The 16967-nt window shown below is 46.6% G+C and overlaps 3 protein-coding genes and 1 non-coding gene across 6 annotated transcripts; 2 read left to right on the top strand and 2 right to left on the bottom strand.

The window, feature by feature from the left end:
• The first annotated feature begins 1105 nt into the window (after window positions 1–1105).
• On the top strand, window positions 1106–5447 carry LOC124707601 (peptidyl-prolyl cis-trans isomerase FKBP20-1). 2 transcript variants are annotated; one of them, XM_047239263.1, is made up of 7 exons: window positions 1106–1250; window positions 1330–1385; window positions 3649–3783; window positions 4035–4165; window positions 4255–4334; window positions 4430–4522; window positions 5140–5447. In XM_047239263.1, the coding sequence occupies exons 3-7, from the start codon at window positions 3675–3677 to the stop codon at window positions 5282–5284; spliced, it is 558 nt and encodes a 185-aa protein (XP_047095219.1). In that variant the 5' UTR covers window positions 1106–1250; window positions 1330–1385; window positions 3649–3674; the 3' UTR covers window positions 5285–5447. The 2 variants fall into 2 exon arrangements, with proteins under 2 accessions (XP_047095219.1, XP_047095220.1); XM_047239264.1 differs by having other exon boundaries at window positions 1327–1385.
• Window positions 5448–5643: 196 nt separating this feature from the next.
• Window positions 5644–8939, bottom strand: LOC124707600 (probable protein S-acyltransferase 16). Of its 2 annotated transcripts, none has more exons than XM_047239260.1 (8): window positions 8652–8939; window positions 7451–7543; window positions 7272–7373; window positions 7112–7189; window positions 6886–6984; window positions 6708–6803; window positions 6036–6176; window positions 5644–5947 (listed from the first exon to the last, which is right to left on the bottom strand). In XM_047239260.1, exons 1-7 carry the CDS (start codon window positions 8922–8924, stop codon window positions 6036–6038), a joined length of 882 nt encoding a protein of 293 aa, XP_047095216.1. In that variant the 5' UTR covers window positions 8925–8939; the 3' UTR covers window positions 5644–5947. The 2 variants fall into 2 exon arrangements, with proteins under 2 accessions (XP_047095216.1, XP_047095217.1); XM_047239261.1 differs by having other exon boundaries at window positions 5644–5944.
• A 1561-nt stretch (window positions 8940–10500) lies between these two features.
• On the top strand, window positions 10501–10581 carry TRNAL-CAG. The gene has a single exon. It is a non-coding gene; the product is annotated as a tRNA-Leu (tRNA).
• A 637-nt stretch (window positions 10582–11218) lies between these two features.
• LOC124650355 (glycerol-3-phosphate acyltransferase 5-like) lies at window positions 11219–14988 on the bottom strand. The gene is made up of 2 exons (XM_047189889.1): window positions 14033–14988; window positions 11219–12210 (listed from the first exon to the last, which is right to left on the bottom strand). The coding sequence occupies exons 1-2, from the start codon at window positions 14633–14635 to the stop codon at window positions 11260–11262; spliced, it is 1554 nt and encodes a 517-aa protein (XP_047045845.1). The 5' UTR covers window positions 14636–14988; the 3' UTR covers window positions 11219–11259.
• Window positions 14989–16967: the final 1979 nt, after the last annotated feature.

Here is a 16967-nt window from a genome sequence, read left to right as displayed (position 1 = left end):
TGGGCTACCAATTGCGCACTACGACTATGGGAGGAGGTCTGGGTCGCCAGATACGCCGCTGATGGGGCTCCTTCTTGTAGGATTTGTCACCGGTGATGCTAGGACAACGAAAACCGTGATCAAAATTGAGGTGAGGTATTTACGATTTTTCGATGCTGCAAAGTCACAGACGTTTTGCTGCGAACGCATGACCGAGATGTTGTGACAATCTCGGCGTCTACTGAAAATGCTTCCTCCTTTGCTTGAAATGTACCAGGGCTACAAACGAATATCTCTCATGTTACATACATGTTTTTTTTTGACTTTTTTTTTGCAATTTTTGTTGCGATTGATGGCGATTTAATGGGATAGTCGGATAGATGGGAACTTGTTGCATACTACCATTTTTCTACTGCATCGTTGTTTCCAAAAGGTGTGATGCTTTTTTGTATAGTTTTGATCTCGTGGGATAAAATAATTTATTAATGTTGGAATAGTATAATCTAGTGAACTTAAACAACAAATCGATGGTGGGAATGGCGAGGATTTCCCCCAGATCCTACGGGGATGCTCAACACTATTCAAAAGAAAATGTAGTTAACTTAAAAAGAATCCGAGTCAACTTTTAATCTTAGTCAAATTTAACATCGAAAAATAGGAACATTTTCTTTTATGGTAACGAATTTCGGAATCTTAGATCAAATTTCAGATTTTTTCAGAATAAAAAAAATAAAAATACCTATGGGAGGTGGTTTTTTGTTTTTCTTTTCAGAATTTAATAGAATTTGAAAATTTTCAGAATTGGATGTATGTGCCAATTTTATTTTCAGAATATTTTAACATTTCAAGAATCATTCAAATACACCTAGGAGCCAAAGTGGATTTTCAATTGGATCTTCCATGCATGTGGCATATGCTATTATATGAGACCTGAGTGTAACTACATCCAGAAGTATGAAGTATTTTACCTTTTTATCTATGCTACTATATACATTTGATCAAACTTTACAAAGCTTGACAGTTTTTTCTTATAATAAAGTAATTACAATGTTTTTTTTTTGGGAATAAAGCGAATATTAGGTCCCATCAGGCATCTGGCGGGGTTGTGGTGACCGAATCGATCAGAGGCATCCTCCGGGTAAAAATCACGCAGAAGATAAAGCCATCCTGATTCCCTCCCACTCGTCCCCATCCCAGATCTGTCTATTATCGTCTCGACCCTCACTGTGAATCCATCATCGCCGAATTCCTCTCCCCTCACCTCCGCCAAGGTACGTACCGCATGCTCCGCATCCATCTTCCTCCTCTCTGCTCGACCCTTCTAATCCCCATGCTCGTCACCCTCAGCAGGCCCTCACCGTCGCCACGGCAGTCGCTGCCTCTCTCCAAATCGTCGTCGACCCGAGGTGAATTCGACCTCCTTTGCCTGAACTGTCATGAACCTATAGTAGATTGGGATGCCGCGAGGTTTCTGAGACTGTTTTAGAGCACTTAGGGCATCTCCAACCGGGCGACCCATCCCGCGCCCGCGCGTCCGGATGGGTCGAAACGGACAAAAACGCGGCCCAACGCGGGGACGCACCGCAAAAACGGACAGCCGCGGCGTCCGGAACGACGCAAACCCGGCCCAAATCTGGGCCGGGTTTGCGTGGCCGCGGATGGCACGCGGCGTCCTCGCGTGTCCGCCCTGTCCGCGTAGCTGGCCCACCTGTCGGTGCCCCAGTCCTATTAAATGTGGACTGGGGAAGGGGACTGTCCCTATCCAGTCCCCACTTTCCACTCCGGCCGCACGCGCGAGCTCGAAGCTTCCGCGCCGCCATGGCCCCGAAGCGCGAGTTCGAGCCGTCCGCCAACGACCACGAGGCCGGCAGCGGCCGGCAAGTCGCGCCGCCGGCGTTCGCAATGGGGCCGCCGGCGCCTCCCGAGACGCGAGCGGATCTACGTCACCGTTGCGGTGGCGCGGATGTTCCGGGACGCCGGCGTCCCAATGCCGTGGGGGACGTGCACCTCCCCACGGCTGGCACACGAGCCCGGATCGGGTTCCGGTGCCGCCCATCCGGGCTCCGGCCGCGCCCGCTTCGCCGAGATCCGGAGGCGCCGCGCTCCGGCTGCCGGCGGACCTCCAGCCAGAGACCCCGCGTACGGCGACGCAAGTCCCAACCGGGACTTGTGGTTCGAGGTGGAGCACGATGCGCGCCGGCGCACGTGCTTCACATCCGCGACGGCGCGGCCTCGCGCGCAGCCGCGCACACCGCCGCGCGGGCTGGCCGCCGCCCGGCGCGGGCTCTACATCAACGAGCCCGCGCCCCAGCCACAGCCGCAGCCGCAGCCGCAGCCCCAGGAGGAGGACGACCCGGAGCTGCAGGCGGCGCTCGCGGCGTCCCGCGAGCAGCAGGATCTCGACGAGCTGGCCAAATGGCCGGACCTCGCCGAGGCGCTGCGCACCTCTGCGCTGGAGGAGGCGGCCGGAAGGCCCGGGGAGGACGCGGAGGCGTGGGCCTTCCTCGAGGCCGGCGCGCCGCCGCGGAGGAGGCTACGCGTCGGCGGCGCTCCGGAGGAGGAGCGCCGGGCCGCGCGCCCGGCGGAGGAGGAGCGCCCGGCGGAGGAGGAGCAGCTCCGGCGAGAGTCGGCGCGCAGGGGCACGGCTGCGCAGGCCGGCGAGCCCGCCGAACCCGCGCTCCGCCCGGGAAAGGGCGCGATGGGAGCCCCGGCCGGAGTCCCCGAGTGCCCTCCGGCGTGTCGAGCCGGAACAGCGCGTCGCCGCCGGGGGCGTCGTCGTCATCGACGCCGACGACGACGAGTACTACTGGGGTAGTACGCCGGCGGCCACCGTGCTCGCAAACCCTTGTCTAGGGTTTTCTTTTTTTTTTAGTTTAAAGCCCATATAGGGCTTTCTTTTGTGTAAAAATTGCCCAAAATAGGGCTAAGTTTAATTAACCGGTAGTTTATATTTATTTCGTTGTTGTTTTTATTTTTTCATTTTCATTTATGTTTTTTTTATTACATTTGCGTTGCGTCCGCGCGTTGGGCGCAGCGTGCGACCCAAACGGACACGCGGACGCGGGGCGCTGTCCGGGTGTCCGTTCGGCCACGCAAACGGCCCAAAACGGACGCGCTGGGCCGTCCGTTTGGGTCACCCGGTTGGAGATGCCCTTAGGCTGTGCCTTGTGTGATATAATGCATATGCTTGTAGGTTGTAGCCTGTGGTTACCTGGAGCACATCTATGCGTCTGTAACCTTTAACTCCTATTTTTTCTGTTTGGGAGAAACATCGATTTTTAAGATACCCAACAGGATAACTTTCAGGTTATGTAAATGAACATACTAATTGGGCCCTACCAACAAATTGGAATTGGGTTCTTTGGGAGACTGGGGGATAACTGTATTTTGCGTTTCATTGTTGGGAGAAGTCGAACACTCGGCATGCGACATACCTAGCGTCTTTTGTACTTGAATATCCAAAGTTGTAGGATCTGGTCATTTGCTGAAATATGTATCCTAGCTGCGAAATATCCAATATGACTGGTAAACTGGCTTAAAAATTTATATAACCAATGACTTTGGGTAAGCGAAGTGACTGCCTTTTTTTTTCAAGTGCCTGTGCCTAGTAGTTTGATGAGAATTCGTCCTGTTAGATCACTCTAATGCTCTGGCTGGTCTTTCTTTCAGAGTTTCCTCCATTGAGCAGCAACATCATGGCAGAGACCATAGATTTATCAGGAGATGGAGGTGTTCTTAAGACGGTGGTTAGAAGAGCTAAGGATGATGCTATAAGCCCGTCTGATAGCCTTCCGTTGGTTGATGGTACTGCAGTTAATATATTGCATTCTTGGCAAAACATGGCCGTAATTAGTTAATTTATTCAGTTTGTCTGGGCAATTGCATAGTGCTTTAACTTATGACAGAAGTTCTTCCTGTTAATTGCTTCCAACATTCTCCATTAGGCTGCTTTGCTTCAGAAACTAACTTTTATGCACTTCTCTATGTGGTGAAGTCAGTGTTTCCCTTTTAATCCGCCATATTGAACTAAACATTTCCATCGTACATATTTGCAGTTCATTATGAAGGGACACTTGAAAATGGTGAAGTTTTTGACACCACGCATGAAGACAATTCTATTTTTTCATTTGAAGTTGGTCAGGGAGCTGTCATTAAAGCCTGGGATCTAGCCTTAAGAACTATGAAAGTATGTGAACGTTTAATTGCTTGCTCAGATTGACCACCTGGAATGTTTCTTTCTAATATAGTTCCTGATGACATATTGGAATGTTGAAGGTTGGTGAGGTTGCAAAACTAACATGCAAGCCGGAATATGCGTATGGAAGTGCAGGCTCACCACCAGAGATACCAGCAAAGTTTGTTTGCTATTTTCACCTCGCGTTTGACTGAATTTTTGAGTTTTGCCAGGCAATTTTTTTTGTAACTGGGTTTCTATGCTTTGTTTCTGCAGTTCAACCCTCATTTTTGAGGTGGAGTTACTGGCATGCAAGCCAAGGAAAGGTTCAAGTCTGGGCAGTGTATCTGATGAGAAAGCCAGGCTAGAGTAAGATACTTCCAAATGTTCTCTTTTACCATTTAACACATCAAGTACCCAATAATCAGACGGTGGTCGACATAATCCTCAATGAAGCTGGTCTGTGGAGGTTGGGACTAAGGAATTGAGGACTGACTCTTCATGCTCGTCCACCCCACGACATTTTTAGACATCCATAGTTTTTTCCCATCTTATGGATTTTTTTTTTAGAAATATCATCTTACAGTTTTTATTTGTTTCTTTCTGCTTTTATCCTTTTTTTTCTCTCTTTGTATAAGGTTAGTCCAGCTTTTGTTATGTTTTTGGTTGACACCACTTATGGTGGTTGTAGCTTCTAAGTTAACTTTGGCAATCTTCATCTATCACAAAGGGCATGTTTTGATGCTTGTTTGAGAACAAAAGTTATCCAATAATCATGCGAAACAACATGGTACAGGATATTGGATTCAAATAATGAAGCATACATCGTCTAGCTATTGTTCATTCCTACGTGATTTCATGAGAATATTCTACTTTGTAATGAAGTGTGACACATTAATATGTGATTATGCTAAGAACAATGTTTACTTCCTATCTTTATACCGTCCATAGTATATAATATTTTGATATACACACAATTTCTATAGGGAACTTAAGAAACAGCGTGAGCTAGCTGCTGCTACCAAAGAGGAAGAGAAGAAGAAGAGAGAGGAAGCAAAGGCTGCAGCAGCAGCTCGTGTGCAAGCCAAACTTGATGCAAAGAAGGGAAAGGGAAAAGGAAAGGGCAAATAGGTTTAGAACTGATGTAATTATATTTGGCGTTGAGTGCAGACTATATTGTAACCTAGAAAATAATCTTAATACATCACACTGTAAGATTGCTTATCGGCTATTGTTCCACACTGGCCGTACTGAAAACACTAAATAATTGCAGCAATCTTTAGCTTTCACATAATGCACGAAGTGTTCTCTCTTCTGGCATCTTGGCAGTAACAACAGTTCGTGTCTGATAGTTTAACAGCAAATGTGTTTCAGATTGTTGAGCTTTAAACTTCAAGATGCTTTGGCTCATGGTAAACACGTGCTGTAGCATGTGTGTGTGTAAAGAAATTACATCAATCTGCAGCAAATGCAAATGTTGAACGACAATCTCAGAAAATTTCCATGTTCTTTTCATGCGGTATATGGCTTTTGAACACAGTATGTACAGTTACTTTACAACAGAATTGCCTTGCTTTGAACTCTTTGCATACAAGCATAGCCCAATCCAGATTAGGGTCAAGGCAAGTAGGCAATGGTGATCTTTCTCATAGTACGAAGAACAAAAGAACGACTAGGTCAATATATCCATGTCCAAACACCACAATAGATCCCTGGAGTGAGGAAATACTCCTGGAGCAGCAGGTACCTTCTCCCGTATATTACACTTACGGGTTTTAAGTATCAGCTGACCTGCTATACAATTGAAAATTGTTCAGAAATGGTAAATTTTCATAGTAGAATAGAAATCTAGGTCTCCTTCTGCATGTTGGGAACTAAGTACCTAATGTGAATGTAATGCTATCTTCTGTAAATCGCACGGTGGTGTAGATAATGGAACATCATATGATGCACGGAACCGAAGGCCATTGCCTGTATTAGTTGATACTGGGCAAAGCCAGCAGAATATGCTACGTCCCAGCACCTGTGCATGAAAAAATCAGGGAATGCCAGAACAAATAACAAGTGATGCTTCACACAGGTGACAAAATAACTCAGAAAAAACTATATGCAAAAATTTGGTAAAATACCATTTCTTCAGGACAGATGAGCAGAACTTGCAGGTTAGAATGGCTAGGAAAGAATTTATGAGATTCTATCAAGCTTTTTGAGTCGCGACTCAAAAGTGAGCCGGCCAACCCTGCGACTCAGTTTACAGTCAACAAAATTCGCTGTACAGTTGCTGTATAATCGCGAGGCGCTGTGATTTTGAGAAAACGACTCGGCAGTACAGCGACTCAAAATCCTTGGATTCTATGTTTACAAATTATGCTTATGAGATAGTACAAAATTGAGTGTGTTTATACAGCTGATGAAGGAGTTAAAGTTACAATTGTATGTGAAAATTGACTGTTTGATTCTTCTAATTATGCATTTATATTTGGATATGTAAAACATTTAAACACAGGGAAAGTCGCAAAAGAGCAGCGCAGAAAATAGTCCTTAGACTTCTTACTGAAATGAGATTCTCATAGACACCAAGGTCATATGGATGATGATAAAGGTCTCCACCCTTTTCTGCCAACCACATTGCTCTAACTCCTTCATGGTACTGCAACCATTAATAGGGGCGTCGTTAAGATTTTTTATAAACATAATGCTGCTCAACATTAAGAGAAATTAGTGTCACAAACCTCTATTGTAGTTTTGTTCTGTAATATAAGGTAGACATGCCAGCCCAAGAGCACTGTCAGAGCCAAACTTAATGGGCAAAGAATGACCCCACAAATGATCTGTACATTTGATAAGTTTCAGTCTTGTATGTTTCATATTTAAATGGAATGCTCACAATGGTTCATAACTTCATATGAACATGCACCATGCTAGTGACTTGAAAAATAATAATCCCAGAGTACTTACAATCGATGTTTTAGAAGAATCACTGCCTAACTGTTCAGCTTTCGGAGCACTGTACAGGAGACTCCCCACAATCAGAATCTGAAGAGGAAAAAATTATTTCTCAATGCTCTACCACCCAAAGAAATCATACTTGTTAAAGTAGTCAAAGAAACTGAATTACCATAGAATAGAAGCATGCAATTACAGCATATAATACAAAGACCAAGAAGATCTTGTAGTTCTCATGTCCAACACAGTTATTAATCCAAATACAATGATGGTCCTGCATAAGAAGGTAGTGAGTACGGGAAGTGGACAGCAAAAATAGAATATCGTCATAGAATTAGTACTAGCGAGCACCATTTTTAGAACACATCGCTTGCACACACGGCAATGGTGTGCACGTGGAGGCTTATAATGGCCACATTTTTGGCAATATCTCAAATCACCACCCTGCAAAAACAATACAGATTCAATATTTTGAAGTAACACTGAAGTGTACTCCAAAGTAAACTGGCAGACAGAATTTCCCCACTTAGTGAAAGATAATGCTACCGGTCCACCTCAACCTACTCTTCTGCTAATTTCCATTACTATTTCCCTATTTTTTGAACAAGGCAACATAAAGCTGTACTGCCAGTTGGGCATATTATGTTTATAGGTAGTTAAACTATATTAACTTGCTGGTACTGAATTTTTATATAACACGACAAACAATTTGCTTAAGTCAATTTAGTGCTTAATCTCTTCAAGGCGAAGCACATTCAGAAAATCTTGTGTTGACTATATAACACATTAATATTCTATTTATTATGCTTGAATGATCATAGGCTCAAAACAGCGAAAAACAAAAACTTGAAGATAAGATAGCATGGTAACATGCCGAGCTATCCTCAGTTCCTCACGCAGCGAGTTATTTATTTATCTCCATTCATAATTGCACCCACTTTGGGAAATTCAAGATAATAAAGTTGAAAACCGGAAACTTTGCAATGTACTCGCTACAATAAGCTTAAGAACGCCAACTGCTAATTCACTGGCACTTTGGTGCGCTTATAGCTTGGGCATGTTTGGCTTACGGGATTTACGTGGAGAGCACGTTCGGTAGAACGTCTGAACATGTGACGCAATGCTGCGCCGTCTGATTTGGTGTTCCGGCTGCTCTCGTGATGTGGAATGCGGGTGATGTGGCTGTGCATGCGGCTACCACCCTATTGGGCGTCGCCGCGCATGATTCCAAGCCCGTTGAAAATTGCAAACCTTATCCACAGAAACCTTTAAGCTTCAGAGAAGACCCCAATTCGGTGGAAGGTACCAGGATCCAACAACCGGATTTAGGATCTAGAATTACTCCATATTCTATCATCAACAGTCCCTTGGTCGCAGTTTTGAGCTGAATCGACGAAATGGGATGTTTCCGACTCTAAATGATCCAATTCTACGAGCTAAATTGACTTCAAACCATCCTATACGCAGGCACCGGACGGCAGTGGAAACAGAGCACCATTCCGCTCGACAGATCGGAGAGCGAGAGGCATAAGGGAGGGCATCGGGCACGCACCTTGCGCTTGACCTCGTGGACGGGGATCTCGGCGTCCTCGACGTCGGGCAGGTAGGCGGGCGGCACCCTGCCCGGGTCCCGGGAGGCGGCGGCGGCGTAGGTGGCGAGGCAGGCGGCAGCGAGGGCCGTGAAGGCGGCGGCGTTGGCGACCCCGGCGGCCGTGGCGAGGCCGAGCCAGCCGGCGACGGCGAGGAAGACGGTGGTGTAGTAGACGTAGCCGATCGCCGCGAGCACGGAGAAGATGGGCAGCGTGAGGTACCCCGGCCGCCCCATCGGCGCGGGGAGCCGCCTGCTGCGCGCGCCTGCGCCTGCCTAGGGTTCCGGCCGGAGGAGGCGGGGGGAGGTGCCGCGCATCCTAGGGAGGAAGGAAGAAGGGGGGAGCGGACGGACGGAGGGAGGTAGGCGGAGTCCCGCGTGGCGTGCGGGTCGGGCGCGGTTGGCGGCCGGCCCGTTTTAGGGAGGGAAGTTCGTTGATTATTCCGCGGGAAAGAAGCGGCGGCGGCGATCAGAGCTGCGGCGGCGATGGCGGCGACGGCGAGCAGAACGTTGGCAGCGTGGATCTGCTACCGCGACCAGTTTGGTAGTATTGGCGTGACGAACGTGGTGCAGAAAGTGGCAAATTAATGGTGGTGAATGCACTTTGGCTCATAGGAGCATATACTCCCATTATGTGAATCCATATTTCAAAGTGTTAAAAAATTTTAAAATAAATTTTTACATGTACATCTACATATTTTATGTTGGTACACAAGTTTTCAAAAATCAAAACATTTTTCTGTGGCTCCTGTAAAAAAGACAAATTTTGATGGTGTAACACGACTACGTCCAGGACATTTTTTTGTCTTTTTTGTACTACTCACTGCAAAATGTTGTTTTTCCATGAAAACTTGTGAACGAACATAGGATGTCATGATGTATACCAAAAAATTTATGTCAAATTTTTTTGACATTTTTTAAATTGTTTTTTTATTATTTTCTATAATAGGTGCGTATGCACGCGTGTGCCAAAACGCCACCTCCTGGTGTGCACTGCAGAATTTGCGTGCTTGTTTTGGATTTTCCATTTCATCATTTATTGGTGTGTTTCGGTACTGCTGCTTTGTGGGATTAGTTACTTAACGTGTGTCCCGATCGATTGAGGTGTACAGTATAAAACAACAATGTGGAGTGGGATGTACGTAGACTTTGTCGGCTTTGCGTGAGGCCAAAACTAGCTAAAATTACAGTATGTGAGTACTAATCTCTCATGTCTCTTTTAGTAGACTCTAATTTAGTACTCCAATTTTATACTAAATTTGAGTTAATGAAAAAGGACAGGAGGGAGTACTTACCACTGTTTATAAAAAAATGTTCAAAGTTTATTCAAATTTAGATGTATTTACACACTTTTTTTATCATATATACATTCAATTTTGAACAAATCTTCAATTTTAAATAAATCTTCGACATCCTTCTATATATGTATAGATACATCATTTGCTATTTGAGCACAAGAATTCCTAATTGGATGGCATAAAACAAAGTTGACATGTATGAGTTAAATCATTGTACATACTATCTCCGCTCCTAAGAAACAAGATGTATTTTTTTTAGAAGTCAAACAATGTAAAGTTTGATTGAGTCCATAGCTTAACTATTGATGTATCTAACAAGATTGATTTGACATTGCATAGATTGCTAAAAGGCTCATCACCTTTACATGATTTTACTTTTGAAAAAAATATTATTATAAGATATAAGGATTAATCGAGTATAAAATAAAATTCTTATGCCGGAAAGGAAAAGTATGCACGTGTTAGCTTAGAACCGCGCAGAATTATATAACTTCCATTACAAAGATACGCATCAAGTCAAGATGGCCGAGTTGGTCTAAGGCGCCAGTTTCAGGTACTGGTCCGAAAGGGCGTGGGTTCAAATCCCACTCTTGACAATTCTTTTTTCAGTTTTTTTCTTTGCCTTTTGCAATGTGTCTCCATAACGAAACACTACTATTAGAGATCCCACTCTTGAAAATTACTTTTTCAGTTTTTTCTTTGCATTTTTGCAAATGTGTCTCCACAACGAAACACTATAATTAGAGCAGCGTCTAGTTTTTATTTGCCAGGAGCGTTTACTGCTAAATATATGCGCATTGCTCTCTCCGAAGTGGAGCATGCAACATTCTTTTGTACACTTAGCAGCCAAAAGTGGCAACAACCTACAATCACAGACATTTGTCAAATCAAGAGGAAAAATTGCTGACCTACAATAATAGGTTAACTCGCTCACCTAACAACTACTCCATTTCATGTTAAATCCACTGTAAGAAAAGATAAGATAAGATAAGGTAGAGTAGAGGACTGCTCAATGACTAGCAACTTCCGCTCATTAATTACAGATATTACACTCCCTGCGAATTTACAACACCAAAATTGAACTGGGCCACGAACAAATTCGCGTGAAAAACAAGTAAAAAAAAAACAACCACATAGTATAGATTAGCTTGAATTGCTAATGGCTATCACTTACAAATTTTGCTGCGTACATATACGCGTGTGTGAATAAACAAGTAATTGAGCTAAGTGTCTTAGTTTGCAGCTCACCAATGGAGTGGTTAATCGAGTCGATTTTAGTGGAGCAAGAACCCGAGCACCTCTTTGACCCGGCGCTGCCACCCTGGCTTGGTCGCCGCCGCCGCCGCGGCGGGCTTGACGCCGACGATGCCGTCGTTGCCGGCGAGCACCCGGTACTTGTCCCTGCGCGTCAAGGTGGTGCACTCGAACCCGAGCGTGGCGGCGAGGATCCTCTGCACGTAGTTGGCGACGTCGACGGCGCTCTTCCCGGCGGCGCACGTGGCCTCGGCGGGGAGCTGGTTCAGGAACGTCACCTCGTAGACGGGCCTCGGGTTCATGAAGAAGAAGATGGGGTCCATGGCCTTCCACCCCCTCGCCGTCGTCGGGTGGAACAGCCCCACCCGGTAGTTGGTCGCCACCGGCACGATCCGGTCGCTCAGCTCCGCGAACAGCGCCGAGAACCGGAGCAGGAACGGCTCCCGGCACGTCGTGCCCTCGGGGCACACGGCCACGTCGCCGCGCGCCAGCTCCGCCAGCATCCGCGCCGCGTCAGTCTCCCGGTCGCGCGTCAGCCGCACCGTCGGGATCGGCGAGAGGAGCTCCGAGAGGCGGGAGAGGGAGTAGGTCACGGCGGCCACGCGCCGGCCGAGCACGAAGGCGAGCGCCACAGGGTCCATGAGCGTCCGGTGCGTGCACACGAAGAGGACGCCGGATGGCGAGCCGTCCTTGGCGGTGGTGGGTGGAGGCGGGTGGCCGCGCGTGATGATGGCGCCGCCGACGAAGGGCGCGATGTAGGGGAGCGCCTGGATGGGGAGCACGAGGCCGAGCGTGATGCGGACGAAGGCGAGGAGGACGCCGAGAGGGATCCAGAAGAGGATCGCGAGCGACATGAGAGCCGTTGGCCGGCGCACGAGACGACCGTCGTGGAAGATGACCGGCCGAAACGGAGCGCATTTCGGTTGCATCGCCATGTCGTGGTCCATGGAGAATGGCGGCTGGAGTTGCTCCTGCATGCGTGCACATACTGTAATCAGCTGCAAGTTCATGCTGAACACTGGTTTCCTTTTTTTTTTGGGATTGATGAATAATGTTTGAGTATGTATGCAGTGGTGAATTTTGCTCTAATCACGGCATGCAAACCAACACAGAACAACACAATTATTTTAAAGTGAAACCCATCTAACAGGGAGAGAAAAAAAACCACGCACATCAGCTAATAAAACTTCACTATCGTGATGCTAATTATGTGCTACAATAATTGATGATTTCTCCATAGAAGTATGACGTTATTTTCTAAAACATAAATCTAACAATTTTAATGCTTTTAAAAAATAAAAAGGTATTAAGCAAACTAAAAATGAAGAGACCAAAGGAAATTGTGAAACTAGAGTTTGGTGACGATAAAGACGATGAGTGAAAATGGTTTGGAAAGATGTTTTTTTGTTCAGAGTGAAGGATCACACCAGAAAGGCGAAGGAGAAATGCACATTATCTTAGACTTCTGAAAGGAAAGTTGTAGAAGGTTTAAGCCAAAAGAAATTTTAAAATAAAAACTAAAATATGATATTCATTCAGGGCAAAGGGGGATGTGATGGTTTATGTCCCAAATGCCGTGCCCAACGCTCGTTAGAGGGGCTTTGCATAGCAAGGTTCTTTAGGGTGTTTTTTTTTTTTGTAGAACCTAATTTGCTCTACCAACTTCCTCTTTTTCAATCAAGGTAAAAGCTTTGGCTAATTCTATTGACAAGCCTTAGTCTTACCTGATTTTATCATGAACATAAGGTTGGAGACTGAGTTGGTTGTTGCCAAAATTATGGCTTGTCTATGTCCGTTTCACGTTAAGAATTCCGAGCAAAATTCTCCTGGAAAATTTAGCACCGAAACACAGGGAGAAACGGGAGCTGCTTTACACCGACCTGGTCGCTGTATAGCAGCCACCGACCACCCCCACAGATCTATGTTGGGCCGGCCCACGATTTGCTGATGCTGTTTGCTGTGGATTCGGTGCGGATGGGCCGGCCCAAGTTTGTTTTTCTTTTTTCTTTTCTCATTTTTTCTCTGTTTTAAATCTGAACAGTTTCAAATTTGAACAAATTTTGAAAATTGAACGATTTTTCGAATTTGAACAAATTTTGAAATTGAACGATTTTCGAATTTGAACAAATTTCGAAAATTGAACGATTTTTCGAATTTGAACAAATTTTGAAATTGAACGATTTTCGAATTTGAACACATTTCAAAAATTGAACGATTTTTCGAATTTGAACAAATTTTGAAATTGAACGATTTTCGAATTTGAACAAATTTTGAAAATTGAACGATTTTTGAATTTGAACAAATTTCAAAAATTAAATGATTTTCGAATTTGCACAAATTTCGAATTTGAACATTTTCGAATTTGCACACTTTTTGACTTTGAACATTTTTGAAATTTGAATTATTTATAGTTTGAACAAAAAGAAGAAAGAAAAACAAAATAAGAAAGAAAACAGAAAAGAAAAAGAAAAAGGAAAAAAATAAAAAAACGAAAAACGAAACAGAAAACCGAAAAAGAGAGCGAACTGGGCCTGGCCCATACCCGACCAGGGGTGTGCGGTGGCCGGTAGCCACCGACCTGGTCGGTGTATAGGTTTTCCCGGGAGAAACAGAGTTTCCCGAGGATGGGGCGGGCCTATTTGGTTGCTGGACTGGGCTGACTTTCAAATTTGGACGGAAAGTTTCAACAAAAGATGAGTTTTCCGAACACATGCATAAAATGGAACTAATTTGCGGAAGTTTCCAATGAACTTAAAAACCATGCGCTAAGAAATTGTCTGAAGAGTAGCGTACCTTGCAGAATGGCAGGAAGGAGGACCGCGCCACGTCCGACCGGCCGAGACCGAGGTCCGGCCGCTCGCCGTCCGCGAACAGCGCGCGCACTCGTTGGGCGACGTCATCGTCACCGCCACCTGTAAGGAGCCCGGTGCAGCGCCTGAGGCGGCTGTACTCGAGCTCGGATCCGACGAAGTGGTCGGCGCCGAGGTGCTCCCTGGCGAACCACTCGACCATGACCCTGGGCATGTCGCGCGCCACCACGACGCGCCTCCCCTTGCAGGCCCCGAAGGCCGCCCAGGCGGCGGGGTCGACGTCGTCGGCCATGAACTTGGGTAGCACGGCGCGCGCCACGGCCTCCAGCTCCGCGCGCGGCACCCCCGCCGTGGCCACGAACGCCGCGCACCGCGCCGCGAGGCGGCGGCCCGGGAGGAGGAGGTCGAGGAGCTGGAGCGCCGGCCAGAGCGACAGCAGCGCCGCGAAGCGGAACAGCCCGGAGGCCTCGAAGGCGACGAGCATGTAGTAGGGGAACGTGCAGGCTTCGCGGAGAAGCGTGCCCTCCAGCTCCGCCACCACCGAGACCGGGCGTTCATCGCGCGCCGACGCCGACATGGTCACCATGTGTATGTGCGGATCGACCTTGTTAACCTCGTGTAGCTGTGCAGGTGAGTGTGCTGGAGCGAGGATCCGAGGAAGGAGGCGACGGGGGGATATAGGGACGCGGCGGCCTGGTCGCCGGGGGCGGTGGGCAGCGTCTGGCTTGACCGCGAGCTCCGGCGTTGCCGATTCAGGTAAGCGCCCTGCAACCACCACCGCGCTGGCGCAGGGCAAGTCGTCGCACGCTAAGCTAGCGCGCGCACTCGCGCATGCAAAGTTGCGTGGAGACGGGAGCGCGATATCGATCGATGGCCACCTACCTCGCACCAAACAAAACGGGACGATCTACCGAGCTTTATTTTATGTCTAGCTAATGATCTTGGCAGGGCAGTGAGGAGAAATGATTTCTCCCCGGCCGTATATATCCCGTGGCTGGCGCTCGATCGGGCCGTCGATCAGGCGTGTGAGTTAACCGCGTGAGCTCGACAGGCTTGATCATGTCATAGCAGATAGCTACGTTGCGTGCCGCCGTGGGAAGACTGGCCGGCGCACACGTCGGCGGCTCCCCGGCCGGCCACCTTCGTGCCGTGCGCGGTTTGCGCGGGCGCGGGCGTCGTCGCTCTTCAATGCTGATGAGGACAGGGATACAGATGGATCATTCGTCAATACGTGTATGTGTGTGGTCTAATCTAATCTAACGGTCGTATCTTTTTCTCTTGATGACGGCGTGTGTGAAATGTGCTATGTCAGCTCGTGCATTATCAGACAGATTGACTTGCTAATAGTGGTGGTTAGGAGCTGGGAGTACGTCCCAAGTTCTTGTAATAACTGGTTTACAGTGTTCTTGGTGACCTTGGTTGGCAGAAGCATGCATGCTCGGTCCAAAGCGAGTACGAACAATTCCTAGCGACACAGTCCACGGCGCAGAATGATCCATGTTGCTCGCATGCGACACATGCAAACTGATCTACCTAGGTACGACCAGGGTACGTACACTCGCATGTTGCTGAGACTTGCCAATAGTACCCGTGCGATCACATCCTCAAAATGTTCTATGAGATGGTGCTATCACTATGTTCCATAATATAATCCGTTTTACCGAACTAGGACTTATATTATGGAACGGTGGTAGTACATCACTACTAGAGGATACATATAAGTTGCCTTTGATTTCAAGTAGGGATATTTTTGAGAAATAGTGTTGTGTGAAGAGTAATAATTAAAACCAACGAGTGTGAACAAAGACGTAATCGCTATGTAGAAGATAATGAAACTGCAAGAGGGCTAAAGCGTTCTCAGGGAGTGTAGGATCCGCCGCTAATATTGGTACTACTTACGATATAAGAGGAATCTATATTGTTCTTCATGTGCATGTATGGGAAGAGCTCCATAATAAGATCATCACAGACCACTATATGTTATTTCATCCCAAATAGCCACTGGAATGATCGTAGGCAAGTCACTCTGATCCCTCACAATTAAGGGGTTCCCTACTACGCATGTGAATATCATGCCATCACGTGATTTCACTTAGCACCGTACATACTATCACATGACCAATGATAGTTTCCTCTCTAGTCCCATAGGAAAATATTACATATATGGTGCACTTCACATAATATCTAGAGAGAAAACAAAATACATGCCCGTGAACTGAAATTATAGATCATCTTTATTTCACATCATAAATATTGATAGGGTTTCTCCATCTCCCCAAGAACAAGGTAAACTACTCACACATAGAGGAAATAGATAACATCATCATAGGCATATGAATGGTATACGAGGATGAACTCAAGGGAAAAACCATAATGGAAATTGGATTTACAACAAGAAGGAGGTAAACGAGATGGGAATGGTGATGGTGATGAAGATGCAACGGTTGATGATGATGTTGATGATGTCTTGGCCTCCAATTATCCGTATAGTAGCAAGGATGATGCCCTCTGCAAGTTTCCCCTTGATGTCTACGGGAGCTTCTATTCTTGTAGACAGTGTTGGGTCTCCAAGAGCAGAGGTTTGTAGAACAGCAGCAAGTTTCCCTTAAGTGGATACCCAAGGTTTATCGAACTCAGGGAGGAAGAGGTCAAAGATATCCCTCTCATGCAACCCTGCAACCACAAAGCAAGAAGTCTCTTGTGTCCCCAACACACCTAATAGGTGCACTAGTTCGGCGAAGAGATAGTGAAATACAGGTGGTATGAATAAGTAGTAGCAACGGCACCAGAAAAGTGCTTTGTCCAGGACAGTAAACAAGCAGTAGTAACGCAGCAGTAGTAACGCAGTAAAACAGTAAACAAGCAGCGATAGCAGTATTTAGGAACAAGGCCTAGGGATTAGACTTTCACTAGTGGAC

The sequence above is a fragment of the Lolium rigidum genome, chromosome 4, assembly GCF_022539505.1.
Source record: "Lolium rigidum isolate FL_2022 chromosome 4, APGP_CSIRO_Lrig_0.1, whole genome shotgun sequence".
In the NCBI taxonomy this organism is placed as follows: Eukaryota; Viridiplantae; Streptophyta; class Magnoliopsida; order Poales; family Poaceae; genus Lolium; species Lolium rigidum.
This window is presented reverse-complemented; position numbering and strand designations above follow the sequence as displayed.

Excerpts from the sequence above, each read along its gene's own strand:
- LOC124650355 (XM_047189889.1), bottom strand. The coding sequence starts at position 14,635 with ATGGTGACCATGTCGGCGTCGGCGCGCGATGAACGCCCGGTCTCGGTG. Across the intron at positions 12,211-14,032 it reads CCTTCCTGCCATTCTGCAAG|GAGCAACTCCAGCCGCCATT; the intron begins GTACGCTACTCT and ends GCACGCATGCAG.
- LOC124707601 (XM_047239263.1), top strand. The coding sequence starts at position 3,675 with ATGGCAGAGACCATAGATTTATCAGGAGATGGAGGTGTTCTTAAGACG. Across the intron at positions 4,335-4,429 it reads CCACCAGAGATACCAGCAAA|TTCAACCCTCATTTTTGAGG; the intron begins GTTTGTTTGCTA and ends TTGTTTCTGCAG. Across the intron at positions 4,523-5,139 it reads GATGAGAAAGCCAGGCTAGA|GGAACTTAAGAAACAGCGTG; the intron begins GTAAGATACTTC and ends CAATTTCTATAG.
- LOC124707600 (XM_047239260.1), bottom strand. The coding sequence starts at position 8,924 with ATGGGGCGGCCGGGGTACCTCACGCTGCCCATCTTCTCCGTGCTCGCG. Across the intron at positions 7,190-7,271 it reads TTGCATGCTTCTATTCTATG|ATTCTGATTGTGGGGAGTCT; the intron begins GTAATTCAGTTT and ends TTTCCTCTTCAG. Across the intron at positions 6,985-7,111 it reads ATTCTTCTAAAACATCGATT|ATCATTTGTGGGGTCATTCT; the intron begins GTAAGTACTCTG and ends TCAAATGTACAG.